Source organism: Cervus elaphus, chromosome 14 (assembly GCF_910594005.1).
Source record: "Cervus elaphus chromosome 14, mCerEla1.1, whole genome shotgun sequence".
Taxonomy (NCBI): Eukaryota; Metazoa; Chordata; class Mammalia; order Artiodactyla; family Cervidae; genus Cervus; species Cervus elaphus.
In genome coordinates this window covers 29889309-29916159 of record NC_057828.1, presented here as the reverse complement: position 1 = coordinate 29916159, position 26851 = coordinate 29889309, and the positions used below count along the sequence as shown (strand labels likewise).

The following is a 26851-nucleotide window of genomic DNA, read 5'->3' as shown; positions in this document are numbered from 1 at the left end:
ACAGCGGCATAGCCAGGGTCTCAATACCATTCACTCCTAGTTTGATCAACTTATCCCCACCTAGACTCTAACCAAATCAATCACCATTGTAGAAAGCAATCACAGCCCAAGAGGGAGTCTGGCACAGGTTGCATTCTCAGGACAAAGACAGAGTTCCTCACTTCCCATGTTTATTACATACCCTCAGGGCACATTTACATACAGGGCCCTTTCACAAACTATTTAGGAGAAAACAAGTATCTCTTTCTACAGTTATTCATTTGTTACCTCGTGGGCTCATGACATGTTATTAACACTGCTCTCCTCCTGATTCATCAAATCCAGAATAATTGTTGTCTTTCTCTTCCAAGAAATATTTCATGGCATTAACCCCAGCTATGCTGAAGAGCCTTCATTTTCATCGCTAAATATGGAAATAAACTTTCCCTTTTTACACTGGGTAGTGTCAGCTACATATTGGCACTTTCCAAGAGCATTGCCAATGACTGAACAACAAATGAATTTGCCATCTGCCTCTATGGAGACTGAACCCCGAGCTGCTATAGCTGTTGACCTTCAACAATCCCTGAGAGAGTTCAGGGTGAAGTGAGGCACTCTGTGCTCCAGGGAATCTGGTGGGACAGGTCTTTAGATAGTTAGATGTTTTTAGGAACAAATTTTATGATCTCAATCCTTGCATCTCCTCATATCTAGAAAAGGCAGAGGAACCAGAGATCAAATTGCCAACATCGGTTGGATTATCGAAAAAGCAACAGAGTTCCAGAAAAACATCCATTTCTGCTTTATTGACTATACCGAAGCCTCTGACTGGGTGGATCACCACAAACTGTGCAAAATTCTGAAAGAGATGGAAATACAAGATCACCGGCTTGCCTTTTGAGAAATCTGTATGACGGTCAGGAAGCAAAACAGTTAGAACTGGACATGGAACAACAGACTGGTTCCAAATCGGGAAAGGAGTACATCAAGGCTGTATGTTGTCACCCTGCTTATTTAACTTATATGCAGAGTACATCATGTGTGATGCCGGGCTGGAAGAAGCACAAGCTGGAATCAAGATTGCCGGGAGAAATATCAATAACCTCAGATATGCAGATGACACCACCCTTAGGGCAGAAAGTGAAGAAGAACTAAAGAGCCTCTTGATGAAAGTGAAAGAGGAGAGTGAAAATGTTGGCTTAAAACTCAATATTCAGAAAACTAAGATCACAGCATCCGGTCCCATCACTTCATGGCAAATAGATGGGGAAATGGTGGAAACAGTGACAGACTTTACTTTTTTGGTCTCCAAAATCACTGCAGATGGTGACTGCAGCCATGAAATTAAAAGACACTTACTCCTTGGAAGAAAAGTTATGAACAACCTAGACAGCATATTAAAAAGTAGAGACATTACTTTGCCAACAAAGGTCTGTCTAGTAAAGGCTATGGTTTTTCCAGTAGTCATATGGATGTGAGAGTTGCACTATAAAGAAAGCTGAGTGCCAGAGAATTGATGCTTTTGAACTGTGGTGTTGGAGAAGACTCTTGAGAGTCCCTTGCACTGCAAGGAGATCAAATCAGTCCATCCTAAAGGAAATTAATCCTGGATATTCATTGGAAGGATGGATGATGAAGCTGAAAGTCCAATACTTTGGCCACCTGATGCAAAGAACTGACTCCTTGGAAAAGACTCTGATGCTGGGAAATATTGAAGGAAGGAGGAGAAGGGGACAACAGAGGATGAGATGGTTGGATGGCATCACCAACTCAATGCACATGAGTTTGAGTAAACTCTGGGAGTTGGTGATGGACAGGGAGGCCTGGCGTGCTGCAGTCCATGGGGTCGCAAAGAGTCGGACATGACTGAGCGACTGAACTGACATAAATCCCTTCATGGTGACATCAGAGTTTCATGACTAACAAAAAACCTTTTGTAAAATGAGTGCTTCATGGTATTGAACTCCCCCTTCACCAAAACCTTATATACTGACCTTCCCACACTGCTGCTTTGGAGTGGTTTCTCAGAGCTATCTGAGATAGTGCCTCCTGGGCTGCAGTCCTCATTTTGCCTCAAATAAAATTTAATTCACAACTCTTAAATTCTACATCTTTGTTAGTCGACAGTAGTGTCAGCATACAGAGGTGAGGAAGACAGTGAGAAGCATGGGGGAAGACAAGATGAGGTTGAAGAACAGTAGGAGATAGTTTACTCTGTGACTTACCTTGCCTTTCCTTCCATTTTATCTTTCAAACTCAGATCATTTTAGGAAATATATTTTAAATCTTAAGAGTTTCTGGAGATGTTTACAACCTACCACAGTTCCTTGACAAACAAAAGGCCAGTTTTCTTCTGAACTATGAAGACAAATCCATAGGAAGAGACATTTTTAGAAACATAATATCCATACCCACCAGAATAAAATGAGAATGTGTACTTCTCAGTAGTGATTTTGACAATGTTATTTATCACTTAACAGTTGAAGAAAAAGAAGCATATGGTGCACAAACACCTTCCAGGTCCATGGATGTGAATTTAAGAAGTTGTTTGTGAAAAACATCTCAGTTCTATACTTAAATGTCTGCAAAACAGCTGCTACCACTGTACAATGTGACATTCTTGGTGGCATTTGGTAGATTGACAACAAAAGAAATTGGTACTGGATGTACTACTGATGTCATAGAAATAATTATACTACTGAACAGTTGCTGAAATCTATTTTTAACATAAATCTCAATAATAGACATAAAAAAATGAAAGATTTTATAAACCTGTTATGAGAGAAAAAAGATCCAAGTTTAGAGAATTAAAGTAGGCTAGGAATGTTCTTACTAAAATTGATCTCTTAAAGGTCAAGAATGAGTACTCTCCAAATCCTCTCGCCTGTTATCAGTCCTCATCTTCCTTAACTTCTCTTTATCCCTTCTCTTTCTTGTGATTCTCTGCCTCCCTCTCTTGTACTTCTAAAATGTCACATCCTCCTGGTTCTTTTTCTGTTTCTCTGCATATGCTCCTGCCCTTCTCCTACTGCTCTTGAACCAGTTGACATAAGTGGTTAAGAAAGGTGTCTTGGAATCAGACAAGATTCCAAGACAAGATTAGGATTGAATCCCAACCCTTTGAGTACTCTTGGGAAATAACTGAATATCTGTACATCTCGCTGTTCTTAGCTATCCAATCAAGATTAAAAGTACACTACTACAATGTAAGCTCCCATCAGGACTTCTCCTTTGTACAATTTCAGAGGGCCTCATTTCATTCCATGTAAATGCCCCATACCCCCAGAGTTTGTATAATATAGTAAGTATCCCTGGTTCCCTCACTTTTTTAAGATTGATGAGGACAGATCCTGTTTTGTTCACCAACTGCTTAGAACACTGCCTGAAGCATAATAAACATCCAATAAATATGTACTGAACATCAGATCTGTCAACATTAGTTACTCATGTTTCTTTTTTATCTTTTTGCTATGCCAACCTGGAGCATAACTTCTATACTCAATGTCATATTGTGGTCCAATATGGCTGCTGGAGAGCCAGCCTTTGCATCTAGCAGAGGAAAGGAGAAAGGGCAAAAAAGTATACTTCCCAGCTAATCCATTCTCCTTAATTTGTCTTCCCAGAAGTCATGCAAACCCCTTCCATTCACAACTTTTTGTGCTGAACTTAGATATGTGGCCCTATTTAACTGGAAGGGATTGGGAAATTAAGTTTTTGACTGGGGGTATTGCTGCCTCATATGGAATCGTGGTTCTCTATTTTTTTGAGGAAAAAAAGGGAGAATGTATTTACATTGGATAGGCAACTAGCAATCTCTGCCACAAAGCACTTGGCACAACTCAGAGACCTTCCTTCCAGGACTCTCCTCTGTGAGGCCCAGCCCCCAGTCTCTGCTTTCAGGACCCCAGCACTGGGGGAGGGCACTTCTCTGTGAAGAAATTTGTCACAGTTTTGGAAAAATTAATGTCTGAAAAACTTTGTTTGTTATTTTATTTTTTCTTTGGTTCTAACAATCACTTTCCTCTGACTTTAACCAGTTTGTATAGTTCCACTCCATGAAAAATATATATGTATATATATTTTTTTCTTCAATATAACCATGGATGTTTTATTGAGTGATTGGATAATAGCCCTTCAAATTTTAAAAAGAGCCATCATGTGACAATGAAATCTTGTTGTCTTCAAACTAAATATATTCAGTTCTTTAAACTTTTCTTCATGAGATACTATCCTATTATTCTTACTCCTCATCAAGTTGTCACTGACCTTTTAAAAACATGGCTCCCAGAAGAGTGTAGGATATTACAGATCTGGGCCAGCCAGTGAACTTGGGGAACTAACTGTTCCTGGTTTTCCCAACACCTAAGGTTGAACTAACTTCTTTGTCATCTGCATTATACTATTGGTTCATTTGGAGCTTGCATCTACTAAACTATCAGTTATTTTTCACATGAATCCCTATTAAGATAAGTTCTCCCATTTGTACTTTGTAGTATTTTTAACATGAATGAATTTATATTTGACTTTGCTACACTTTCTCTTTAGTGTATATGTTGAAATCTTTAAGAATTTTTGTTCTGCCATCCAGGTATTCTCTATCTCTACCCATCTCTCTCCCAGCTTCATGTCACCCACAGATCTGAGCAACCTGCCTTCTAGATCTTTATGCAGGTCAAACCATTTGGCAGAAAATTGGTACAGTGGTAGATAATAAGAAACCTCCTTTTTAGTTAACACTAACCCATTGTCATGTGAGGCAACTAAGTTTCCTTCAAAGTCATATTCCAGGGCTTGGGTGCATCTCATTGGAAAAGATCAATAGAGTAAATAGAAAAAGGAGGAAACTTACAAAGTGAGGATCAGCAAGAAAAAAGAAAATATAGGTCTTTTTCCCTCCTGTTGTCCTTACAAGAGAAGGGCAAGACCAGAGCATTACAGGTGACCTCACCATGTGGCTCTGTGTTTCAGGACAGCGACCTGGCCCCCAAACGCTCCCCCTTCTTTCAGGGCAAGTCTGCAAATAAACTGACTGGCCATCTGGCAGTGTGGATTTGGGTGCCAGCTGTTCTTGGGAGCTCGCTGAAGAAGCAGGCAGCCAGCACCTGCAGACCGTGGGCCCACGGCATACTGCAGCCCTGTCTCCTCATGGGAGGGTGCCAGAGGCACATCCCACTGACCACTGGAGAAGGGGTGCCCCGAACCCCAGCTGACTTACTGACCAGACAACCTAGAGAGAGTTCCCAAGGTCATTGTTGCCCAATTCTGCCACTTCCATCACACCTGATAATTAAAGATTCCTTGGATTTAGTCTTTTATTCAGGTACAAATTCACCTAAGAATATTGACCTCTAAAAGAAGATGTGGTCTATCTATCTATCATCTATCTTTCTATCTATCTACAATGGAATTATTAGCCATAATAAAATAATTAAATAATGCCATTTGGCAGCAACATTGATGGACCTAGAGATTACCATACTGAGCGAAGTAAGTCAAAGACAAACATCATGTGATATCACTCACATGTGAAATCTAAAAAAATGAAACAAATGAACTTACTACAAAATAGAAATAGGCTCATAGACATAGAATACAAACTTACGGTTACCAAAGGGGAAACGGCAGGGGAGGGAGGGATAAATTGGGAGTTTAGGATTAACTGATACATACTACTATATATAAAACAGATAAATAGCAAGGACCTACTGTTTCATATATCTATATATGGATACATATATATAAAGAAATATATAATATATGGATTATATACATATATATATATATGTAATTCTGGGTTCTTCTGAGAACCCTCTGCCTGGAGACCATAGATCCCTAGTGTGGCTGGTCCTTCGGCTGACTGTTGACAAGCTTCCTGCTCCCCACTCCCAACTCAGGTTCTGTTTTCAACAAAGTATCTCCAGCCCCTTCCTGCTATAGATGCCTCATTCTGGCAGAATGTCTTCTTGGAAAAAGTTCTTTTCAGCTGACTTACAGCTGGGTCTTCAAACTTCAGAGAACCCATGTCAGATTTTCCAGGAGAGTTTTCTCAGGCAGTTTCTTTCTCTTTGGCTTAAGGTGAAGGGAAAGCCTCCCTCCTCGCTGTGGGTGGGGCAGGGGGAGACAACAGCACACTGGCAGCTCTCTACCAGCCTCGGAAACACCCTGTGTATTCTGGGCCTTTCCTCAGGGACCTGCTCAGTTGCTGATAAGCGAAGGACTGCAGCTGGTTTCATAGCCTCTGTGCTTGTAATGTTGCACCTGCAGCTCTTGGCTTCTGGTACTTGCCCTAAAACTTTCAGACCAGAGGAACAGTTGTGTTTGACATCCTCTTATACAAGTATGACACAAAAGAGATCTTTGTTTAAAAAAAAAAAAATAGCGACTCAGAGATACAGAGCAGAGGGAAATAAAGTGATGCAGGGGAGAAAGAAAGGCACTGACACTGATTTTGCTTATTGGGCACCTATTTTGCACCAAGCATTATACCAGGTTCTATGCGCAGGCTACACTATTCAATCTTCATATCCTCCCTATGGAGTACGTACTATTCTTGTCTGCACCCAGCACCCTCCTGCCATTTTACAAATAAGGAAACTAAAGTTAATACCTTTCTCAAGAATACAAAGTGACTTACATGATTTCCAAACCCACACATTTAACCCCCATGCCACACAGCCTTCAGAGAAGTAGGGAGAAAGATGACAGCTCTGTAAGAACCTTTAAGACAAGCGCCAGTCAACTGTCTCTAAGCCCAGAGAGAAAGAATTCAGGTTCACACTGCTTTTGAGAATGTGACTGGGAACCCCACTGACTCAGGCCACTGATTCAGTAACAGGATTTGCCATCTTAGGACACTGTCATGTCAGAACCAAGCTCTCCCGTCCACTGTTCCAGGTCCCATCAGTCATGCCACTACACGGGCCTTCCACTCCACCAAAACAATTGTTTTCTTGGCCCAAGAATGCCAAGCTCACTTCCTTCTCAATTCAGAACTTTAGAGTATGGCATACTTCCAGCCTAAAAAATTCATCCAATTATTCTTTATCAATCTATATTTGTCACTGTATTTCAAGAGCCAACTCAGAACTCAAGTCATGAATTGCCTTGGTGATATTCATCCTCAGCGTTCATTTTTACTTTCCCCGTTTTTTTTCTAGGGACCAAAAATAAAGACGTAAAGATGTGCAATTGGCTGTTACGACCACTAGATGGGGATCTAATGATGGCAAGATGAAATGCTGACTCAGTTTCTTAAGAGAAACCAGAAAACTGATAAATATTAGAGGTTGATTTTAGAGGCTGAAGTTTACAAATTGGTCAACGAAGTCTGAGATATATGTTGGAACGATTACATATTCCATCATTTTCTTCATGAAGAAATCCAAGAAATGTAAAGCAATTTATCAAAGGGTAAAAGCTAAATCATTAATGTCATTTTGAAATTGCCTTATTCCATTTTGTCATACTTTCAGTGTATTTTTCTGAGACTATAGGTAGCAGCAAGGATACTTAAGAATTTAACATCACTACAAAATACTTAGGAATAACAATATCACCAGCCATGGAAATCATTTTTGAGCACCTAATATGTGTTAAACATTTTGCGTGTACATGCTCGGTTTTGTCCTACAGTTTTGTCCAACTCTTTGTCCAAATCATGGACTGTAGTCTGCCAGGCTCCTCTGTCTATGGAATTCTCCAGGCAAAAATACTGAAGTGGGTTGTCAGTTCCTACTCTGGGGGATCTTTCTAACCCAGGGATTGAACCCATGATGTAACAGGAGGGAAAGGAGCAGGGCACAGCTTCTGAAAGAACAGCACAGCCCAAGGACACAATGTAAACTTCGTGATTAGAACCAAATGCGACCAAGATGGCAGACAAGTCTAGACCCTGATCCTCAATCAGCAAGCCAAATGACACGCCCAGAGGGGCCAAGACGGTGCCAAGGCGCTGTCAAAAGACCAAGGAGTGAGTGGTGGCCCAATTCCTGGAACTCTCCACCCCTCCCCCAAAACAGATGGCATAATCCTCCCACTCATTAGCATATGAAATTACCAGCCTATAAAAACTCACCAGCCACCTTTTGCTCCAATGGTCCACACTGTCTGTAGAGTGTACTTCTCTCTGAATCTGCATAAATCCACTTCTTACCTACCACTTTATCTCTCATTGAATTCTTTCTGTGATGAGACGTCAAGAACCTGAGCTTCATTAGGTCCTGAAACCAGGTACCATTGGTTTTGGCTGGGTCTGAGTCCCAGCCATGTGGATTCGTGTCCCAAGCAGGGTTTTGGCTAGGTTCAAGTCCAAACCATATGGGTTCAAGTCCCAGCACGTGGGTTCAAGTCCCAACCTGAGGTTTCAACATCTCTTGGATCTGCTGCATTGGCAGGCAGATTCTTTACCACTGTGCCACGTGGGAAGCCCCTATTAAACATTTTAGGTGATGCTTTATATACCTAAAAATTCATTTGCCTTTGGCACCCTGGGCTGGACCCTTTCTGACCTTAGCCATACAGAGCAGCCAGATCAGAACTAGTGGCCACCAGCCCATGGTGCAGGGGCCCAAGAGCTTCCCTCACAGAAGGTAACATTAGCCTGAGAATGGGCCATTCAGCAAACTCAGTAGTCACTCCTGCAGATGCTGGACTGGACACTGGGGTCCAAAGATGAAATGGGCCTGATCCCCATCCTGGATCTCAACCTGGGGTGGAAAGGAGTAACACACTAACGAAGTACACATTGATTTGTGTGAATATTTGTTCACTGGGCTAAACGCCACAAACACTGAGGCTCTTTCTGTTTTGCTCATACTGAATTGACTGCCTGATATGGTGTCCACACATGGAAACCTCTCTGTAAATGTTCCCTGAATAGATGAATATTAGACTTTGGTAAGGATGTGGCACTCGCTGCTTATATTCATACCTCAGGATTATAGTTAAAAAAAAAAAACAACAACAACTTGCTTTCTCTCTCTCTAAGGTTCTCGTAGGGCCCTTAGAGACAGTATAGAAGGAACACTCGTGCAGGAGAGTGGCTGAGGATGGCGAAGGCTCATGACTCATGCACCTTCATACCAATGGAATGTCCATGGTTACCAGGGGCATCATATCCACTGGGAAAGCCCACTACTCTGCTGGTCTGATTACTTTTCCAGTTTACCTAAGTAATCCAAAGGCAGTGTAGACACTCCATGTACAAGTTCCAGCTTCCAAGATACACTAGAGAATTGCTCCACCGTCTGTCCTTCACCAGGGGTGTGGGGGCCGGGGTGGTGCATAAAAGCAAGCAGGACCCTGTGGGGCTCCTGGGCATGCAAGCCTTTCTGTGTTCCTTGTATCCTGTTTGTCTGGAATAGACTCCAGCATCCATGTCCTTCCTTGAGTTCCAAAGGACAGATTCGAACAGTTGCTAATCAGGCATGGGAAGGGGGTGGGGAGACAAGGGAAGGGCAGCCAGGAAACCATATGCAGCCTGGGGGCAGGGTCCTTGTTCCACCTCAAGGGATACACATAACAATATATTTGAGCTCCGTTACAGAACTAAGATGTTAGCTGCTCAGTTGTGTCTGATTCTTTGCGACCCCATGGACTATCCCATGAGGCTCCTCTGTCCATGGAATTCTCCAGGCAAGAATCCTGGAGTGATTAGCCATTTCCTTCTCCAGGGATCTTCCGGACCCAGGGATCAAACCCAGGTCTCCTGCATTGAGTCAAATTCTATACTGTCTGAGCCACCAGGGAACTAAGACACCCCCAACAAATGGAATATATTAGCGTTCTTCATTACCGTGAAAGTGAAAGTGTTAGTCATTCAGTTGTGTCCAACTCTTGGTGACCCATGGCCTGTAGCCCACCAGGCTCCTCTGTCCATGTGATTCTCCAGGCAAGAATACTGGAGTGGGTAGCCATTCCCTTCTCCAGAGGATTTTCCCAGCCCAGGGATCGAACCCAGATTCCCAGCGTTGCGGGCAGATTCTTTACCATCTGAGTCACCAGGGAAGCCCCTTCATTCCGAAGAAGGTCACAGTATGATAACCAGGAAAAGCTCATCAGGAGACCACCTGAGGCCAGATTAAAGGAATAAAGAGCCTGCAGACACCCTAATCCTTATTAGCAAGCCCATCCTTGAACCACTGCTATAAAACTCCTCACCAAATCCTCCCAGACTGGGACACAGTTTTTCAGGGACACTACTGCATCTCGCTTTGCCTAGCAAAAGCTATTGTTCTACTCCACCCAAAACTCTGTCTTCAAGATTCGATTTGGCACTGGTGCACAAAGACCGAGTTTTTGGCATCACGCAGAATAACAAGGTGACCCTTCTGTCATCACACGTGAACATTGTTAAGACAATGATTGGGCAAGCTCTGGAGATAAATATTTCATAGGTGAACACTTTCAATCCAGCACTAGATTCCAAGTGTGAATATGGCGTCATCACTTTGGAAAATAACCTTGTCAACAGAGGAATGTTTTTGGTTTAAGATTACTGATTCACTCTCTCTTGCTACTTCTTCTTAAGCAGATTCTGACAAAAACCCACCTGTACAACCGTCTCACCAAGGTAAAAGTTTCTGATTGTGATCATTTTTCATAATTAACATGACTAAGGAGCAAAGGACCCCTTCCCCTCTGAAATGCTCTTCAGGACCAGAGCTACAAGTTTAAGCTACCTTCGCATAATAAGGCATCTGTTTGGAGCCTAAAGGGAATTCCATTCAAATGTAGAATTAATTATTCCAGCTAAACAGTAATTGGGCACAATTTAGGGGTCTTGTATAATACTCAATAGAGATATGAAGGAAGAACCAACTTATATTTCAAAAATTTTAGCCACATGAATATGCCTGAGTGAACACTATCTTCAGCTTCTCAGCCTCCAGGCCCTCAGCTGTCCACTCCACACGAAGAGAAGGCACGTTGGCATTAACTCAGGTGAGCATTCAAGGAGAAAGGCTGACTCTGATGTATGGTGAGACACACCAAGGAGTACTATGTATAGATAGATACAATAATGACTCCTAGCTTTAAAAAACTTGGCGTCAATATGGGTAGCCATGTGAAAAATTGCTTTGTAAAAGTATAAATTGAGCTATCTAAATACTAAGAATCACTTCATGATTTATTAGCAACCAAATGTTAAAAAGAGAAGTCCTAACGGAGCCACTGTAAGTCAGACTAGCCAGCCATAGCCTCACAGATGAGGTAGGGCCGCAGACAGCCCTTGAAGAAATACTGAGCGGTATTTCTTTTTTTATCTTATGTATTAAACCACAAAGCCTGATTTTTTTTTTTTTTTTTTTTTTTTTTAGCAACTACAGTCTGATTGTTCCAGGGAAGTCCGGTGTTACTTTTTATTGTGACAATGGCTATTTTCCCAGTATAATAGTCAAGCTCAGACAGTTTTTTAAATTAACTGATTTATTTTTGGCTGCACTGGGTCTTAGCTGCTGCATACGAGCTTTCTCTAGTTGCAGCGGTGGGGGCTACTCTCCATTGCTGTTCACAGGCTTCTCATCATAGTGGCTTTTCTTGTTGTGGAGCACAGGCTCTAGGGCACAGGCTGAGTAATTGTGGCATACAGGCTTAGTCGCTCCGTAGCATGGGGAATCTTCCCAGACCAGGAATCAAACCCATAACCCCTTCATTAGTTGGCAGATTCTTATCCCCCGTACCAACATGGAAGTCCTGATAATTATTTATTTACTGGATTTGTTAGCGCTCCCATCAATTTCAGCAGAGCTGTCTTGACCTGAAGCACCGTCCAGGGCTGAGGTTAGATGAGCATTCACTCCTCCAGGTCCCCTAAGGTCTCATGCTGAGCTCTGACCACTCAGACCCTTTCTGCACTGTCTCACCCAGAGATGTCCTGGCACCCAGAACTACCAGAACAGCACCCAAAACTACCCAGTCTCTTCCCCATCAATCCTGTAAGCAAGCCCTGAGTTGGCACAGGGACTACAGAGAGGATTAGGTTAGGTATTTGTAGACTAGAGAAGCACACTGTCACATAAATTTCAGCTCAGCATCACGGGTTCAGTAACGGTGGCAAACCTAAGGGAGCGTGGAGGGAGTTCAAGAAGGCTTCCTGGCAGAAGTAGTGCAGGAAATGAGAAAGTAAGAAGCTGAGGAAGAGAGCTGATGGGCATTACAAGATGAAAGAACATCATGAACAAAGACAGGGAGGTGAAAAACTTGGTGGCACTGCATTGGTATGCGGTTCTGGCTCTTCTGCAAGAGCTGGTTGGAGACAGTCCAGAATTTCCAATTGCTATATTCAAAGTCCTGTGATAAACCATAATAAAAAATACGAAAAAGAATGTATATATGTACACCCGAATCACTTTGCTGCACAGCAGAAATTAACACAACATTGTAAATCAACTATACTTCAATGAAAGAAATTTTTTAAAAAAGAGTTTCCAGTTGTTAAACCTTTGGTGGCTTGAAGTTGGCAATCGTAGGAATGTTTATACCATGGAAACTGGTAAATGCTACAAATAAGGACATTTTTGTGTGTTAGAAAACCAGTTTATCAGCACACCATTGGATTTTAATGTGAAGAAGTAAAAGCAATTTGTTAATTTTAGAAGAAAAGGGACTCTTGGATAAATGGAACAGAAGTTTCTGTTAAGGATACTGGGCTATCTTATAGATTTCAAGGAAATAGCAGGCCTTTAGAAATAGGTCTAACCAAGAACCTGAACACTGACCAGAGCTTCTGGCTTTCAGTTCTGCTTTCTTCTGGTATCTGTCTCTGTCTCTCTCTCATTTTCCTCTCTCTCCCTCCTACTCTCTCATCCTCCTCATCTGTTCCATTTCCAGATGTCAGGAAACATCACTGACATAGTTCTTAAAATTTAAATATGACAGTTTGAACTACTGGAAGACACTCATTTCTCCTTCTCTGTTCCAGTTCCAAAATGTCTTACAGAAGGATTGCAATTCACTCACTTTGACCAGATATTCCCTTCTGAACCAATCAACTGTAGCAGAGGAGGTGTGATTCAGAGAAAGAACTAATATAGTCCTTATTTTGTCAATCAAAAGCAATCAGCTGTGGTCAAAGTTTGCATGAACAGCAAGGCTTACAAGGTAGCCATGTGGGGAGGAGATGGTGGAGGGGAGTGGGTGGGTAGCAATTGCTAGAAGGAAGGATGTACTGGGCAGAAAAGCAATAGGTTTCAAGATGGAGAAGGAGTGTAGCAGGAGGTAAGCTGTAAGGTAGGTAGACTTTTGCATGGCAGGCTTGGACTTTATCCAGGGGATGGCTCAGGGGACAGGACCAGGGCACCTGGGGAAATATGGCAACCAGATTTCTATTTTGAATAGATTGCCATGGCTGTGCTGTAAAGGTTGAGTATATGACAGGTCAGACTGTGGCAGAGAGGGCAATCAGAAGATAACTGCTGTAGTCCAGGCAAGGATTGACTTAACTTATTTCATCTCACCTTATGCATATAACTGTGTTTTGTTTCATCTTTTTCTCTTTGCTGGCTTCATCATATTACTCCTCATTTTTTTTCCTCCCCTTCATTAATTTGCAGGTGCTTACTATACTAGTGGTTGTCTTCCTTCACCCAAAAGTCATAAGCAAACTTATTTTTTCCCTCTGATTTATATCAAACAAGATGCAAGCAATTTCTACAAGTAAAGCCTTGTAATCCCCCATTGTTGCTTCCCTTGATAAGATGAGACCTTTAAAAAAGTCATGACTGCCCAACTTTTTCCGTTGACCTTCAGAATTCTCTCCTCCAAAGGCTTATTATTATGGCTTAATATAGCTTATTTTATCCCATTTTAATACAGAAGCAGCATCATGTGGGGTTCAGAATAACAAATAGGAGGAAGGAGAAAGAATTGAAATAGACAAGACTGGAAAAGCAGGAGAGAGTCAGGGGAACAACCACAACGACCTGGAGCTCAACATTGAGCTGGAAGGAGAGAGGAGATTACACTTGAACAAACTAGAGGCTCCAGAACAGAGCAGCAGAAGAAAAGAAAGGAGAGGAAAGTTCAACATGCATTTGAATTACTGTTGCTTATTAGCCTCTACTTCTTTGTTGGACTGTGTTTTTACCAAGGCTGATCCATCTGGGGTCCCTGATGTTTACAGGTTATAATTTGCTAAGTCTCTTTGTTAAAGTTGTTATTTTGAGAATCCATCCAGTAAAATTTTGAATTTTTTAAAATTGAAATGGAGATACAGAAAAAACGAAGTGAACAGCTTGATGAATCTTCATGGTCTGAACAGAATATACCTGTGTATCCAACATTCAAGTTCAAAAGTAATTTATTACATACACCTAGGAAGCCCCTTCTGTGCTGCCTTTTGATCACTACTAACTAAAAAGATAAACTTGCTTCTAACAGGACAGATAGGTTTTTCCGTGTTTTTTGTATTCTTTGTCCATAAATTAATTCACGTGATATGTTCTCTATTGGGGCCAGCTCCTTTGGTTCAACATTATTTACAGGATATTCATCCATGTGGTAGTAAGAAGTTATAGATCACTCATTCTTATTGATAAGTAGAATTCCATTGGGTGAATATGCTATAATTGATTTATTCTTCTGTTGATGAGCATGTGGGTAGTTTCCAGTTTGAGGTTACTATGAATAATGTTGCTAAGACTCATCCAGTTAATATAAAAACTAGTACTGATTCTTTATTTTCTAAATTATGCATTTATTTGGCATCAAGGAGTAGGTTTTTTGATTTAAAAATCAAAATTTTTAACCAGTCCTTTAATTTAGCTACTCCAATCTTGATCAGAGGACTGGGAAGAGCTAGGGAGCATGAGCCAGGTTGCAAGGGAGGGTCAGGTTGGGGTGCAGAGAACAATATAATAAAAGAGAAGAAAATTTTGCCTCTGGCCAAATGGGATTCATTTGCAAGGCAAGATCCCAAAACTATAGAGCACCTTAATCTCCTTGGGACATTCTGCCTCCTTAAATTCATGTTCTTCTCTTACACCCAGCTTCACACAATAATAATAGAACAATACAATGTTTCATTTAATTCATCATTAACATGCCATGGCCACACTTCCCTCAGCATCTGCCTATATTTCCATTTTTGTTGGACAGACAACAAATCCAAAATTTAATTATTCATTAGTTGAGAGAGACACTGTCATATATTAAATTGCTTCCCTCCACCCGTTTTTTCCTTTATATCTCCATATGCATTTGCCTTTGAGATTGGAACCGAGCCTATTCATTATGCAGGAAACAAAATAAAAAATGATCTCTAAATAAAGCAATGCACAGTGGGTCCTCAGAGTTCGTTAGAAACGCATGCACACAGAGTTTTCCACTGTAAGAATTTTCTACCTTATTAGAATTGACATTTAGCCCAGCCCTACATCTGAATTATAGAAAATGACTCTTTTAAAATAAATTGGCAGAGTACAGATGACCTTGCCATCTGTCTGAATTATTTTAACTTTGCTGTCTAATGAAAGATATACTAGCAAATGTTGCATTCCCATCTCATGGCTTTACCCATAGCCTTATTTTCCTGTTTCCTACTTGCAATGAAAGAGGGGTGCGGGAAGACAGTGGGGAGTATAGGAGGATGAGCGCAGATAGGAACAGGCTACTTATATCTGTCATTGACTGAATTATGACAATGGCATCATGTAGATTTCACAGGTGCAGTTAAGAGGCAGGTAGAAATATTTATAATTTGCAGTAAACACTGTCAGCCTGGCAATTGACTCTGTATAAATACTGTGGTTAGGATGAGAATTTGGGAGGAAAGTTCTGCCAACAAACCTAAACAATTTTCCTGCATCATTGATCAGTTCTTCACTGGGAAAGGGAAATGTTTGATACGAAAACTTTGCATTTTAAAGTAGCTTTGAGTCCCGGAAAGAATGCTGATCAAGAGCCCAAAGAGCTAAATGCCAGTGCTCTCTCTCCCACGTCTTAGCTGTTTGACCCTTGACAAGTCACAGCCTCTCCAAGTCTCCGCTTCTTTGCTAATGATTCTCAAATAAAGAAGATGATCGATGTGCAAGTCTTCTCTGTAAATGATTCAGCCCTGGCCCTAGTCAACAAAGTAAGATTGTGACAAGATATTTCCTTTTGGAAGACGTGTCTTTCGGCAATAAGTACCAGCTAATAATATCAATGTTTGCATTCTGTCCTTCTGTTAATTTTTCTCTTCTTCCTGTGGACTCTGGGCCGTATGGAAGGTCCACACACACACATGTAGGAGCCATCTGGCACCACAGGAAGTGTGGCTGTGGTTTGTTTTTTTTTTTTTTCATAGCCATTACTCTTTTTTAAAATTTATTTTTAGTTGGAGGATAATTGCTTTACATTACTGTGTTGGTTTCTGACATACATCAGTATGAGTCAGCCATAGGAATACACATGTCCCCTCCCTCTTGAATCTCCCTCCCACCCTTCTAGGTTGTCACAGACCACCAGGCTGAGCTCCCTTATTGCTCCCTAACTAGAATGTGTGAGTATGAATGTGTTAGTTGGGAATTGAGTACAGGAGGAAACAGGGAGGTTCCCTGGATTTCCAGACTATCAACAAGAATTTTTTTGATGGCAAATATAAGTTGGAAGAGGAAAAAAATGAAATTAATCTCTTTTCTCATGGAAAACTGATGACCTTCTGGGGCATACCCTCCAAGCAGTCTCAGTAGGGAAGGACCCTGCAATGGGATCTGAGGACTTTAGAGCAGCCTTCCAGCTCGAAAAGATCCTGTAATCACTAAGTACCAAAGTTCCACCTCCAGACCTTTATGGTCAAATGGACTCCAGATGGAATGAGCACTTTTAACATTTAGATGTGATAGGTGCACAGGTAACGAATTGTTTTTCCAGCACTGTGGATGACCTTGGATAGCATCATGGGCCTAAGGGTGGGGATGGAGGTGGAATAAACAGGACTGGAAGGTATCAGCTTTGCAGAGAGCTAGCCCAGCACTGGGATCATGGGTAAAAGAAATGAACTCTGTCCTCAAGGGAGTCAGTCAAGTGATCACCCAAAACATAAGCAGATAATAATGCAAAGATACAAAAACCCATAGTCTAATATTGCATTTCATAGATGAAGAAGCTGAGGTTCAGAGGGAGCACAGAACACTCATCCAAGGCCACTCAAAATAACTGACTCATCCAGAGTCACCAAGGACCAGGCCTCCCACCACACAGTTTCTCCTCTCACAAACCCCCTTTCCTCATCTACTTCCTCCTCACTCTCCCCATATTAGCACCTTAAACATGCCAAGACTGTGCAAAGTGTTACATGAATACTTTGCTTTTATTTTTTTTTTTTTATTTAATAAAGTTTTATTTTTTAAAATGTACAGCTGGTGGGACCTGTTCATGCATCTTCACCAGCAGCTGGGGCATCTCCACCCTTGGTGTTTCTGGTGTAAATCACTTGAGCTCTGTGCTTTGAAACCAGTTTAATAAGTCCTTTACTAAGGAGTTCCTGAAGGGCTGCTCTGGCCAGGGAACCATGAATCTTCAGTCTCTCAGAGACGACAGCTGGAGTTATAAGCTTATAGTTGGGAACTTCTTTACAGAGTTTGTCATATGTTGCTTTGTCAAACAAGACTAGGTTATTGAGCTTGTCCCGAACTTTGCCTTTGGACCACTTCTTCTTTTTGGCCTTGCCCCCAGATTTGTTCACTGGATCTTTGTCTTTCTTGGCCGACTTTCCAGCATCTTTCTTCTTCTTGTCATCCTTGGGCGGCATAGCGAAGGCCGGAGAGCAACTGCGACCACTGCCGCCTCGCTAAGATGTCGGACAAAAAGGAAAAAAAGCTACATGAATACTTTGCTTTTAATCCAAATAAATTTCATGGATAACATATTATTATGTATAATTTTACAAAGAAGTAAATTGAGTGGGGAAGAGATCAAATCTTGCCCTTCTTCCCTGGTTATAGATTTGTGGCCACAAATAGAAAGCTGGACTGTATTTCCCAGCATCCCTTGCAGCTAGGCACGGCTGTCCAACCAGGTTTTCTCACTTGAAATAAAGGTAGCAGTTGCCACTTCCTGGGTACATCTCTGAGATGATGAGGGTGTATCCTTGACTCTCTGTTTTCTCTTCCATGGACCAGCTGCGGATGATATGAAGATCCTTGGGGAGAGCAGAGTCCCAAGAGAGAAGGAACAAGTTCCCCGAGATACCTCATGGGAGAGTGCCTCCAGCCCACCTGAACACCTGCCCTAGACTGCTAACAGAGTGAGAAATAAATGTCTATAGTGTTTGAGCCACTGTATAACTGGATCCTTTTGTACAGTGATTAGCTATCCAAACTAGCACAATGAGATGTAATCTAGAATAGTTAAGTAACTATGTGGTCATGGTTTTTCCTAAGATCTGATTAAGTCTAAATTCTAAACCATTGATCTCCAAGGTGGGACACAAGATTAATCAACATCCAAAAGGACAGCTTTTAAATATGAGAACTTCTATTATTATTTTATTATTTTTATTATTTTATTATTATTATTTTATTTTGTATATTTTAAAAATGTACAGCATCAGTACAGTTTTACACACCTTGATGGTTGAAATTTTTTACTGATGTGGTGGACTATTGAAATAGCTAGCCCCAGTGGTCCTGATGGTGAAGTGGAGGTGAGTACTTCTGTGATTTGCTGCCTGTTAACATTCAAATGTCAAACTACAGGGACCTGTAGTTGCCAGGTCCTTGTATTCCAGTCCCCTATAATGAAAAGGACATCTTTTTTTGATGTATTATAATGAGTGTGTAATGAGCCTCAAGGCCTACTGGAAGTTGAATCTTCTGCCATCTTGGGCCTAAATCAGTTTTAACCAGTTTTGTCATGTCCTCAATGGCTCTGCCATTCTTTTAAGTCTTGTGCCCTGCCCCCTTCACTTGTGTTTCAAGGAGATTCCAGTTTCCAGCCTTGAATCATCCCAGTCAAGATGGGATGAAAAACAAGATGCCACTTGTTTTTCATTGACTGCTGGTTGGTCTTCACCTTCAATACTTCCTTTTTGCTACTTAGGTACTTGCATGCTCAGTCACAGTTGTGTCTGACTCTTTGTGATCCCATGGACTATAGCCTGCCAGGCTCCTCTGTCCATGGGATTCTCCAGGCAAGAATACTGGAGTGGGTTGCCATTTCCTACTCCAGGGGGTCTTCCTGACCCAGGGATTGAACCTGTGTCTCCTGCATTGGCAGGCAAATTCTTTTCCACTAAGCCACCTGTTTGCAATTTAGGAGGAAAATAGAAGAAGAACTTTTTTGCTTTTCCTAATTTGTTTAGCCTTCCTGGAGCATTGAGGTAGTGTTCTTTTAGGAATCTGTGGCTGAAGCTCCTTTACAAATGAATATTTTTCATCAGGTGCTTCCATCTCCTTGACATTGTGAGGCTTCTTGTCTGACTTTTACTTTCACTCTCGCATGTGATTCTTTGTGAAAGGCTTCACCTGTAGTATGGAAGTCCAACTTTACTACAAGATTGTAGGTTCCTTGCTGTCTGGACTGCTACAGTCCTCTGTAACTTTCTAAGTTTCTTACATGCTATCAAGAATTTCAGCCAAACCCCCAGCACTTTCTGATATCCTACTAGCATGCTCTTCCCTCCTAAGCTTTAGGAGAATTTTTTAGTTATTATCACTGCACAACAAATTATCCCCAAACTCAACATCTTAAAATAACATTTATTTTGCTCATGAATTTGCAGTTTAGGCTTGCCTCTGATCCACTTGGCTTTGACTGGGATGATTCAAGGCTGGAAACTGGAGTCTCCTTCAAACACAAGTGAAGGGGGCAGGGCACAAGACTTAAAAGAATGGCAGAGCCATTGAGGACATGACAAAACTGGTTAAAACTGATTTAGGCCCAAGATGGCAGAAGATTAACTTCTAGTAGGCCTTGAGGCTCATTACACACTCATTATAATACATCAAAAAAAGATGTCCTTTTCGTTATAGGGGACTGGAATGCAAAAGTAGGAAGTCAAGAAATACCTGGAATAACAGGCAAATTTGGCCTTGGAGTACAGAATGAAGCAGGGCAAAGGCTAATAGAGTTTTGCCAAGAGAAGGCACTGGTCATAGCAAACACCCTCTTCCAACAACACAAGAGAAGACTACACATAGACATCACCAGATGGTCAATACCGAAATCAAATTGATTATATTCTTTGCAGCCAAAGATGGAGAAGTTCTATACAGTCAGCAAAACAAGACCGGGAGCTGACTATGGCTCAGATCATGAACTCCTTATTGCCAAATTCAGACTTAACTTGAAGAAAGTAGGGAAAACCACTAGACTATTCAGGTATCACCTAAATCAAATCCCTTATGATTATACAGTAAGAGTGAGAAATAGATTCAAGGTATTAGATCTGATAGACAGAGTGCCTGAAGAACTATGAACAGAGGTTAGTGACATTGTATAGGAGGCAGGGATCAAGACCATCCCCAAGGAAAAGAAATGCAAGACGGCAAAATGGTTGTCTGAGGAGGCCTTACAAACAGCTTTGAATAGAAAAGAAGCAAAAGGCAAAGGAGAAAAGGAAAGATATACCCATTTGAATGCAGAGTTCCAAAGAATAGCAAGGAGAGATAAGAAAGCCTTCCTCAGCGATCAATGCAAAGAAATAGAGGAAAACAATAGAATGGGAAAGACTAGAGATCTCTTCAAGAAAATGAGAGATACCATGGGAACATTTCATGCAAAGATGGGCACAATAAAAGACAGAAATGGTATGGACCTAAGAGAAGCAGAAGATATTAAGAAGAGGTGGCAAGAATACACAGAAGAACTATACAAAAAAGATCTTCATGACCCAGATAACCATGATGGTATGATCACTCAGCTAGAGCCAGACATCCTGGAATGAGAAGTCAGATGGGCTTTAAGAAGCTTCGCTGTAAACAAAGCTAGTGGAGGTGATGGAATTCCAGTTGAGCTGTTTCAAATCCTAGAAGATGATGCTGTAAAAGTGCTGCACTCAATATGCCAGCAAATTTGGAAAACTCAGCAGTGGCCACAAGACTGGAAAAGGTCAGTTTTCATCCCAATCCCAAAGAAAGACAATGCCAAAGAATGCTCAAACTACTGCACAATTTCATTCATCTCACATGCTAGTAAAGTAATGCTCAAAATTCTCCAAACCAGGCTTCAACAGTACATGAACCATGAACTTCCAGATGTTCAAGCTGGATTTAGAAAATGTGGAGGAACCAGAGATCAAATTGCCAACATCCATTGGATCATTGAAAAAACAAGAGAGTTCCAGAAAAACATCTATTTCTGCTTTATTGCCTATGCCAAAGCCTTTGTGTGGACCACAGCAAACTGTGGAAAATTCTGAAAGAGATGGGAATACCAGAGCACCTGACCTGCCTCTTGAGAAATCTGTATGCAGGTCAGGAAGCAACAGTTAGAACTGGACATGGAAAAACAGTCTGGTTCCAAATTGGGAAAGGAATACATCAAGGCTGTATATTGTCACCATATTCCAGGGTGGATTTTTGCTTTCTGAGACAGTCTACACTCTGTCTATGGAGGGTATATCTCTCTCAATAAGTTTACTTCTTACCTATCACTTTGCCTCTTATACAATTCTTCTGTGCTGAGACATAAAGAACCTGAACTTCAGCAAATCCTGAGGCCAGGAGTGTAATCTCAATTAAAAACAGTGGGTTCAAGTCCCAATCTGAGTTGTGAGGTTTCAACTTGGAGCTTAATTTATTGATGTATTTCATAGTTAATGCTGGCTGTCAGCTTGTTTAATACTATTGGCTAGGACAAATGACCTTTCTATGCGGCTTGGGCTTCCTCACAGTATGGTGGCCAGGTTCCAAAGATGAGTGTGTTGACTGAGTCAGATGGAAGTTATGTCACCTTTCATGACCTAGACTTAGAAATGTTACTTCCACCACATTCTACTCATTGAGGCAGTTGCGAAGTGCCCCCTTCCCCAAAACACACTCTCCAGTTTCAAGGGGAGGGAAAATAGACTCCATCTCTTGGTGGGAGCACAAGCCTTCTTAGGAAATGTGTGCCATTTTAGGAAAATATATTTAGCCACAGGGATTCTCCTGATGGTGATGTTGTGGATTCTCCTGGTCAGGAGATTTTATTTCTTTACATTTCTATTCATGATAAGAATACTTAGTGCTACCTCAAATTTCAAATTTTGGGTTTTTTGCTCTCTGACTTAAATGTTTAACAATAGAATGAAAATCCTCAGTAACCTTATGGAGGAAATAGTGCACACGTTCATATGTTTTCATTTGCAAAAACCATTGTTTGTCAAGAATAAAACAAGATTCTTATCTTTTATGCCAGCACAGAGCGTGATCTTACATTGATACTTATTCTGACACTGGTAGGAGACATGATTTTTCAAGAGCTTTCAAAGTAAATTCTTCTCTTGTTGTCTGCATACACATTTCCATCTGTTCATGACTGACATGGGAGACGGTCCAACTTCCTTGAAGGTCAGTTGAAGCAAACTTTTGTTGCAAGGCAGTAAACACTTTCACTTGATAAAATTACTTGTAGAATTATTGAATGAATGCATTTCAGGGCACTTCAACCAACAGCTCTCTTGGATGTGTTTAAAGTTTCCTATTGAGAATGAGGCAGCTTTTCAGCACAGTCCTTAGCCATGTTTGTGAAAGCTCAAGCTTTGGAAAGCAAGGAAACCTAAGCTAATTAACACAAGATATGAAACACGTTCAAGATTGGCCAGCATCACTGAATTTGACTCAAAACTAAAGCCTCCAAAGTACACTGTGAAATTGCAAGTAGGCTATTTACTCCATGTGGACACCCTCTGGCTTGCTAACTTACTTTGTTGAACACTTCTGCTCATTAATCTCCCAGAAATGGATCCTGTTCCCAATTTCGACTCTCTTCATCCTGGTAGAAGCCTCATTATCTATTGCCTTGTTCAATCACCTGGCTGGATCTTCTGTTCCCATGGCCAACCCATTCTCTGACACTGCTGGTTCAAAATTCTTCAGGGGTTATGAATTAAAATTTGCATTTCTTTATACTGGATTTCTTTACATTAAAGTGAAAAGCCCTTTATAGCTGGCTCCATACTCTCTTCCACCTTCATCCCCTCCAAAATGTATATTGTTCTCCAAGATAAACCTCTGAGATCTGGCAACAAAACTCTCACTTTTTCTCATTATGTTTCTGTTCCTGGCATTCCTCAGCCTGAGGTACTCTTCTCTTAACCTGTTAAATCCTACCTATTTTTCAGAATCAAACTAAAATGCTTCTGTACATCCTTCCATAGTCGCTGCAGCTGGAAGAGATTTCTTCCTCTGAATTTACAGAACTTCATCGTTTGCACCCCTCTAGTTACTCACACCTACCTTCTCTACCTTGTGTTATAATTGTTTAAGAATATGTCTTAATTTACTTACTAGACTAGAGTTTCTTGTGGACAGAGTATACATGCCTGATTCACCTTGGAAGTCACCAAAGCATCTAGCCCAGCATCTGACACATGAGGCTCAAATTCAACATTTAATCACTCCAAACCCATCTGTTTCCCCTCCAAATTTGTCCCTTCTCCTGTTCTTAAGTGATTCCATTCTTTCTCCATATTCATAGCATCAAAATCACCCATCATATCAACCACCTTTTTATTGATTTTTCTTTTGCAGTCCTGTACATCCATCTTTCCACTGCATTTCCACTTTACTGATATCTCCCTATTCAACTTTATGACCTGAACTTTGTAATAGTCTCCTAAGACATTTTGGCTTTCAGCATCTCTATCTTCAAACCTATCTGATAAAAAAAAGCACCAGTTTAGGGTCTTCCTTTATGGTTCAGTAGTTAAGATTCCAGCTTCCAATGCTGGGGACTCGGCTTTAATTCCTGGTTGAGGAACTAAGATCCCACATGCCTCAGGGCAATGAAGCCTGTGTGCCATGACTACTGAGACCATGCACCACACGCCACAAGGAAGAGCCCATGCACCAAAGCAAAGATCCTGCTTGCCACGGCTGAGACGCCACACAGCTAAACCAACAAGAGCACCAGCTAAGTACGCCAGCACTACTGCCCCACACAAGCAACCTCCTTTTCTCAGAAACTTTAGACAATTCCTGATGGCCCTCCAGGCAAGTCTGAACACCTTAATCGGACATCTGAGAGTCCTCCCTTGTCTCACCCTGACTTTTCTTTCTGGCTTTACCTCCCTCCTTTCCTACACGGGATGTTTCTCATTAACTAAACTGAAGATTCCTTTTCAGTGCCCCTCTTCCAATGCAGACTTTGTTGCTGCCTGGATTCCACTTTGGCCTCTTAAAATCCTAACTATTTTTAATCCTGAACCAAATTCTGTGTCCTTTGTAAGGGGCCTTTCCACATCCTTCCAGGCAGAAGTTGTCTCTGGATATGCCAGTTTGCCATCTAGTGATTTTTTTTTTGTCTCCTTCTGCCTCTCAGAGCTCACTTTCTCCTTCTCTCAGGCTTTATCATCATCATAAAATTTCTCATAGAGACGACTCTGCCAGCCAGCCAGCCCTTGATGAAATTTTATCACCATCTGTACTGACAAGTTAGACCTTTGGGACTATGATTATGTCACAATACGTCATTCTATTACAGTGCTTCAATAATTACTTATGTTTCATATCTTGTTCACTACACCATAGATCTTTGGAGTTTGCAACCATGGAATGGGAATTTTCCATCAGAGGAAGCACAATGCAGTGGTGAAGATCCGTCATGGTTTTTGGACCCAGATTAGTTGGGTTCAAAACCCAGTTCAGTTCAATCACTCAGTTGTGTCCAGCTCTTTGTGACCCATCGACTGCAGCATGCCAGGCTTCCCTGTCTATCACCAACTCCTGAAGATTGCTCAAATACCTGTCCATCGAGTTGGTGATGCCATCCAACCACCTCATCCTCTGTCGTCCTCTACTCCCCCTGCCTTCAATCTTTCCCAGCATCAGTGTCTTTTCCAGGGAGTCAGTTCTTTGCATCAGGTGGCTGGAGTATTGGAGTTTCAACTTGAGCATCAGTCTTTCCAATGAATATTCAGGACTGATTTCCTTTAGAATTGACTGGTTGGATCTCCTTGCTGTCCAAGGGACACTCAGGAGTCTTCTCCAACACCACAGTTCAAAAGCATCAATTCTTCGGTGCTCAGCTTTCTTTATAGTCCAATTCTCATAACCATACATAACTACTGGAAAAACCATAGCCTTGAGTAGACAGACCTTTGTTGGCAAAGTAATGTCTCTGCTTTTTAATATGCTGTCTAGGTTGGTCATAACTTTCCTTCCAAGGAGTCTTTTAATTTCATGGCTGCAGTCACCATCTGCAGTGAATTTGGAGACCAAGAAAATAAATCTGTCACTGTTTCCATTGTTTCCCCATCTATTTGCCATGAAGTGATGGGACTGGATGGCATGATCTTAGTTTTCTGAATGTTGAGTTTTAAGTCAACTTTTTCACTCTCCTATTTCACTTTCATCAAGAGGCTCTAGTTCTTCACTTTCTGCCCTAAGGGTGGTGTCATCTGCATATCTGAGGTTATTGATATTTCTCCTGGCAATCTTGATTCCAGCTTCTGCTTTCTCCAGCCCAGCATTTCACGTGATGTACTCTGAATATAAGTTAAATAAGCAGGGTGACAGATCCCAACTCCAACACTTTACAACGATGTTACAAGGTATGACAACGTGACTTAGAAAAGTCATTTAAGTTCTCTGTGTCCCAGTTTCCTCTTCTGAAAGATTTGGATAATAACAGAAATTAACTAAAAGGGTTGTGAGGACTAAAGGGGTAGAAAATGCAAGACTAATGGGCAATATATGGAATACAGAAAGCACTTAATATATATCAACTATTATTAGAAATAGTACTATTTTTCATATTTGAAATCATATTAGAAGAGATTTCCTAATGGGGGCCATGCATTTATGAAGCTTTTGAAAAAGAAACTTTCCTGGGACCCACCCTAGCCCTACTAAATAAGAATTTCTTGAAATGCAGATTGGAGGAAACCAAGGACACACGAGAACTAAATACAACGTAGGATCCTGAACAAGAAAAAGACATTCATTGGTCAATTTTCAAAATTTAAATAAGGTTTGTAGGTAGATTAATAATATCATGTCCATGTTAATTTCCTAGTTTCAATAAATGTGCTAAGGAGACTCATTTGGGAAAAACTGAGTGAAGAATATACAGAAACTCTATCTATTATCTTTGCAATCTTTTTGTAAGTCTGAAGTTAATTCAAAATAAAAAATTTTTAAACTTTTCCAAGGATGGGGCATGTGTGTTATCGAAAGGATCCGTTGGTGGGTGATTTGATACACACACTTGCTAACAGCTGCCTAGAGCACAACTCTGCCTGCTCCAAAAGATGAATCAAATGATTCATTCCATGTGCCTTGGATGATTGTTCAGTGGTTTGCAGCCCCTTGGTGATCTCCCCAGTGAAACTCCAAGCACCCAATAAACAGGGCCATTTAACTCTTTTGCTGCCCCCAGAGGACCCAGGTTAATACACTGTAGATTCAACAGTAGATAGCATTTGTTTAATTGAATTTAATCAGCACATCCTTCTATGGATTCCCAAAAGAATTTTTAGTAGCTTTCCTAGGAATACTGACCTCTTTCCCAAGAAGTGATGCTTCTTTAAATTCATTACTGGACCTCAGAACACAGATGAATATTTTCGGACTCATATTGCCTTCTGAATTTATGTATCTTACCTATAGAGAGTTCTGGAAGGAAACTGAAATGTAAAATGTTTATGTAAGTCTTTGCAATCTCAATGGAAACAGGAAATATTCCTTTAGAAAAACTGTGGACTTAATATCCCAGGGGGAATGCAGAGGGCTTGGGTTCAATCCCTTGT

At 41.1% G+C, this 26851-nt stretch overlaps 1 protein-coding gene across 1 annotated transcript in view; it reads right to left on the bottom strand.

Moving 5' to 3' along the window:
- Positions 1–17284: 17284 nt before the first annotated feature.
- The window catches only part of LOC122707729 (40S ribosomal protein S25-like), a 57149-nt gene continuing 47582 nt past the window's right edge, over positions 17285–26851 (bottom strand). Inside the window, exon 2 of the mRNA XM_043923545.1 lies at positions 17285–17749. Coding sequence (XP_043779480.1) covers positions 17333–17749 — 417 coding nt within the window. The 3' untranslated portion in view covers positions 17285–17332. The remainder of the gene's footprint in view (positions 17750–26851) is intronic.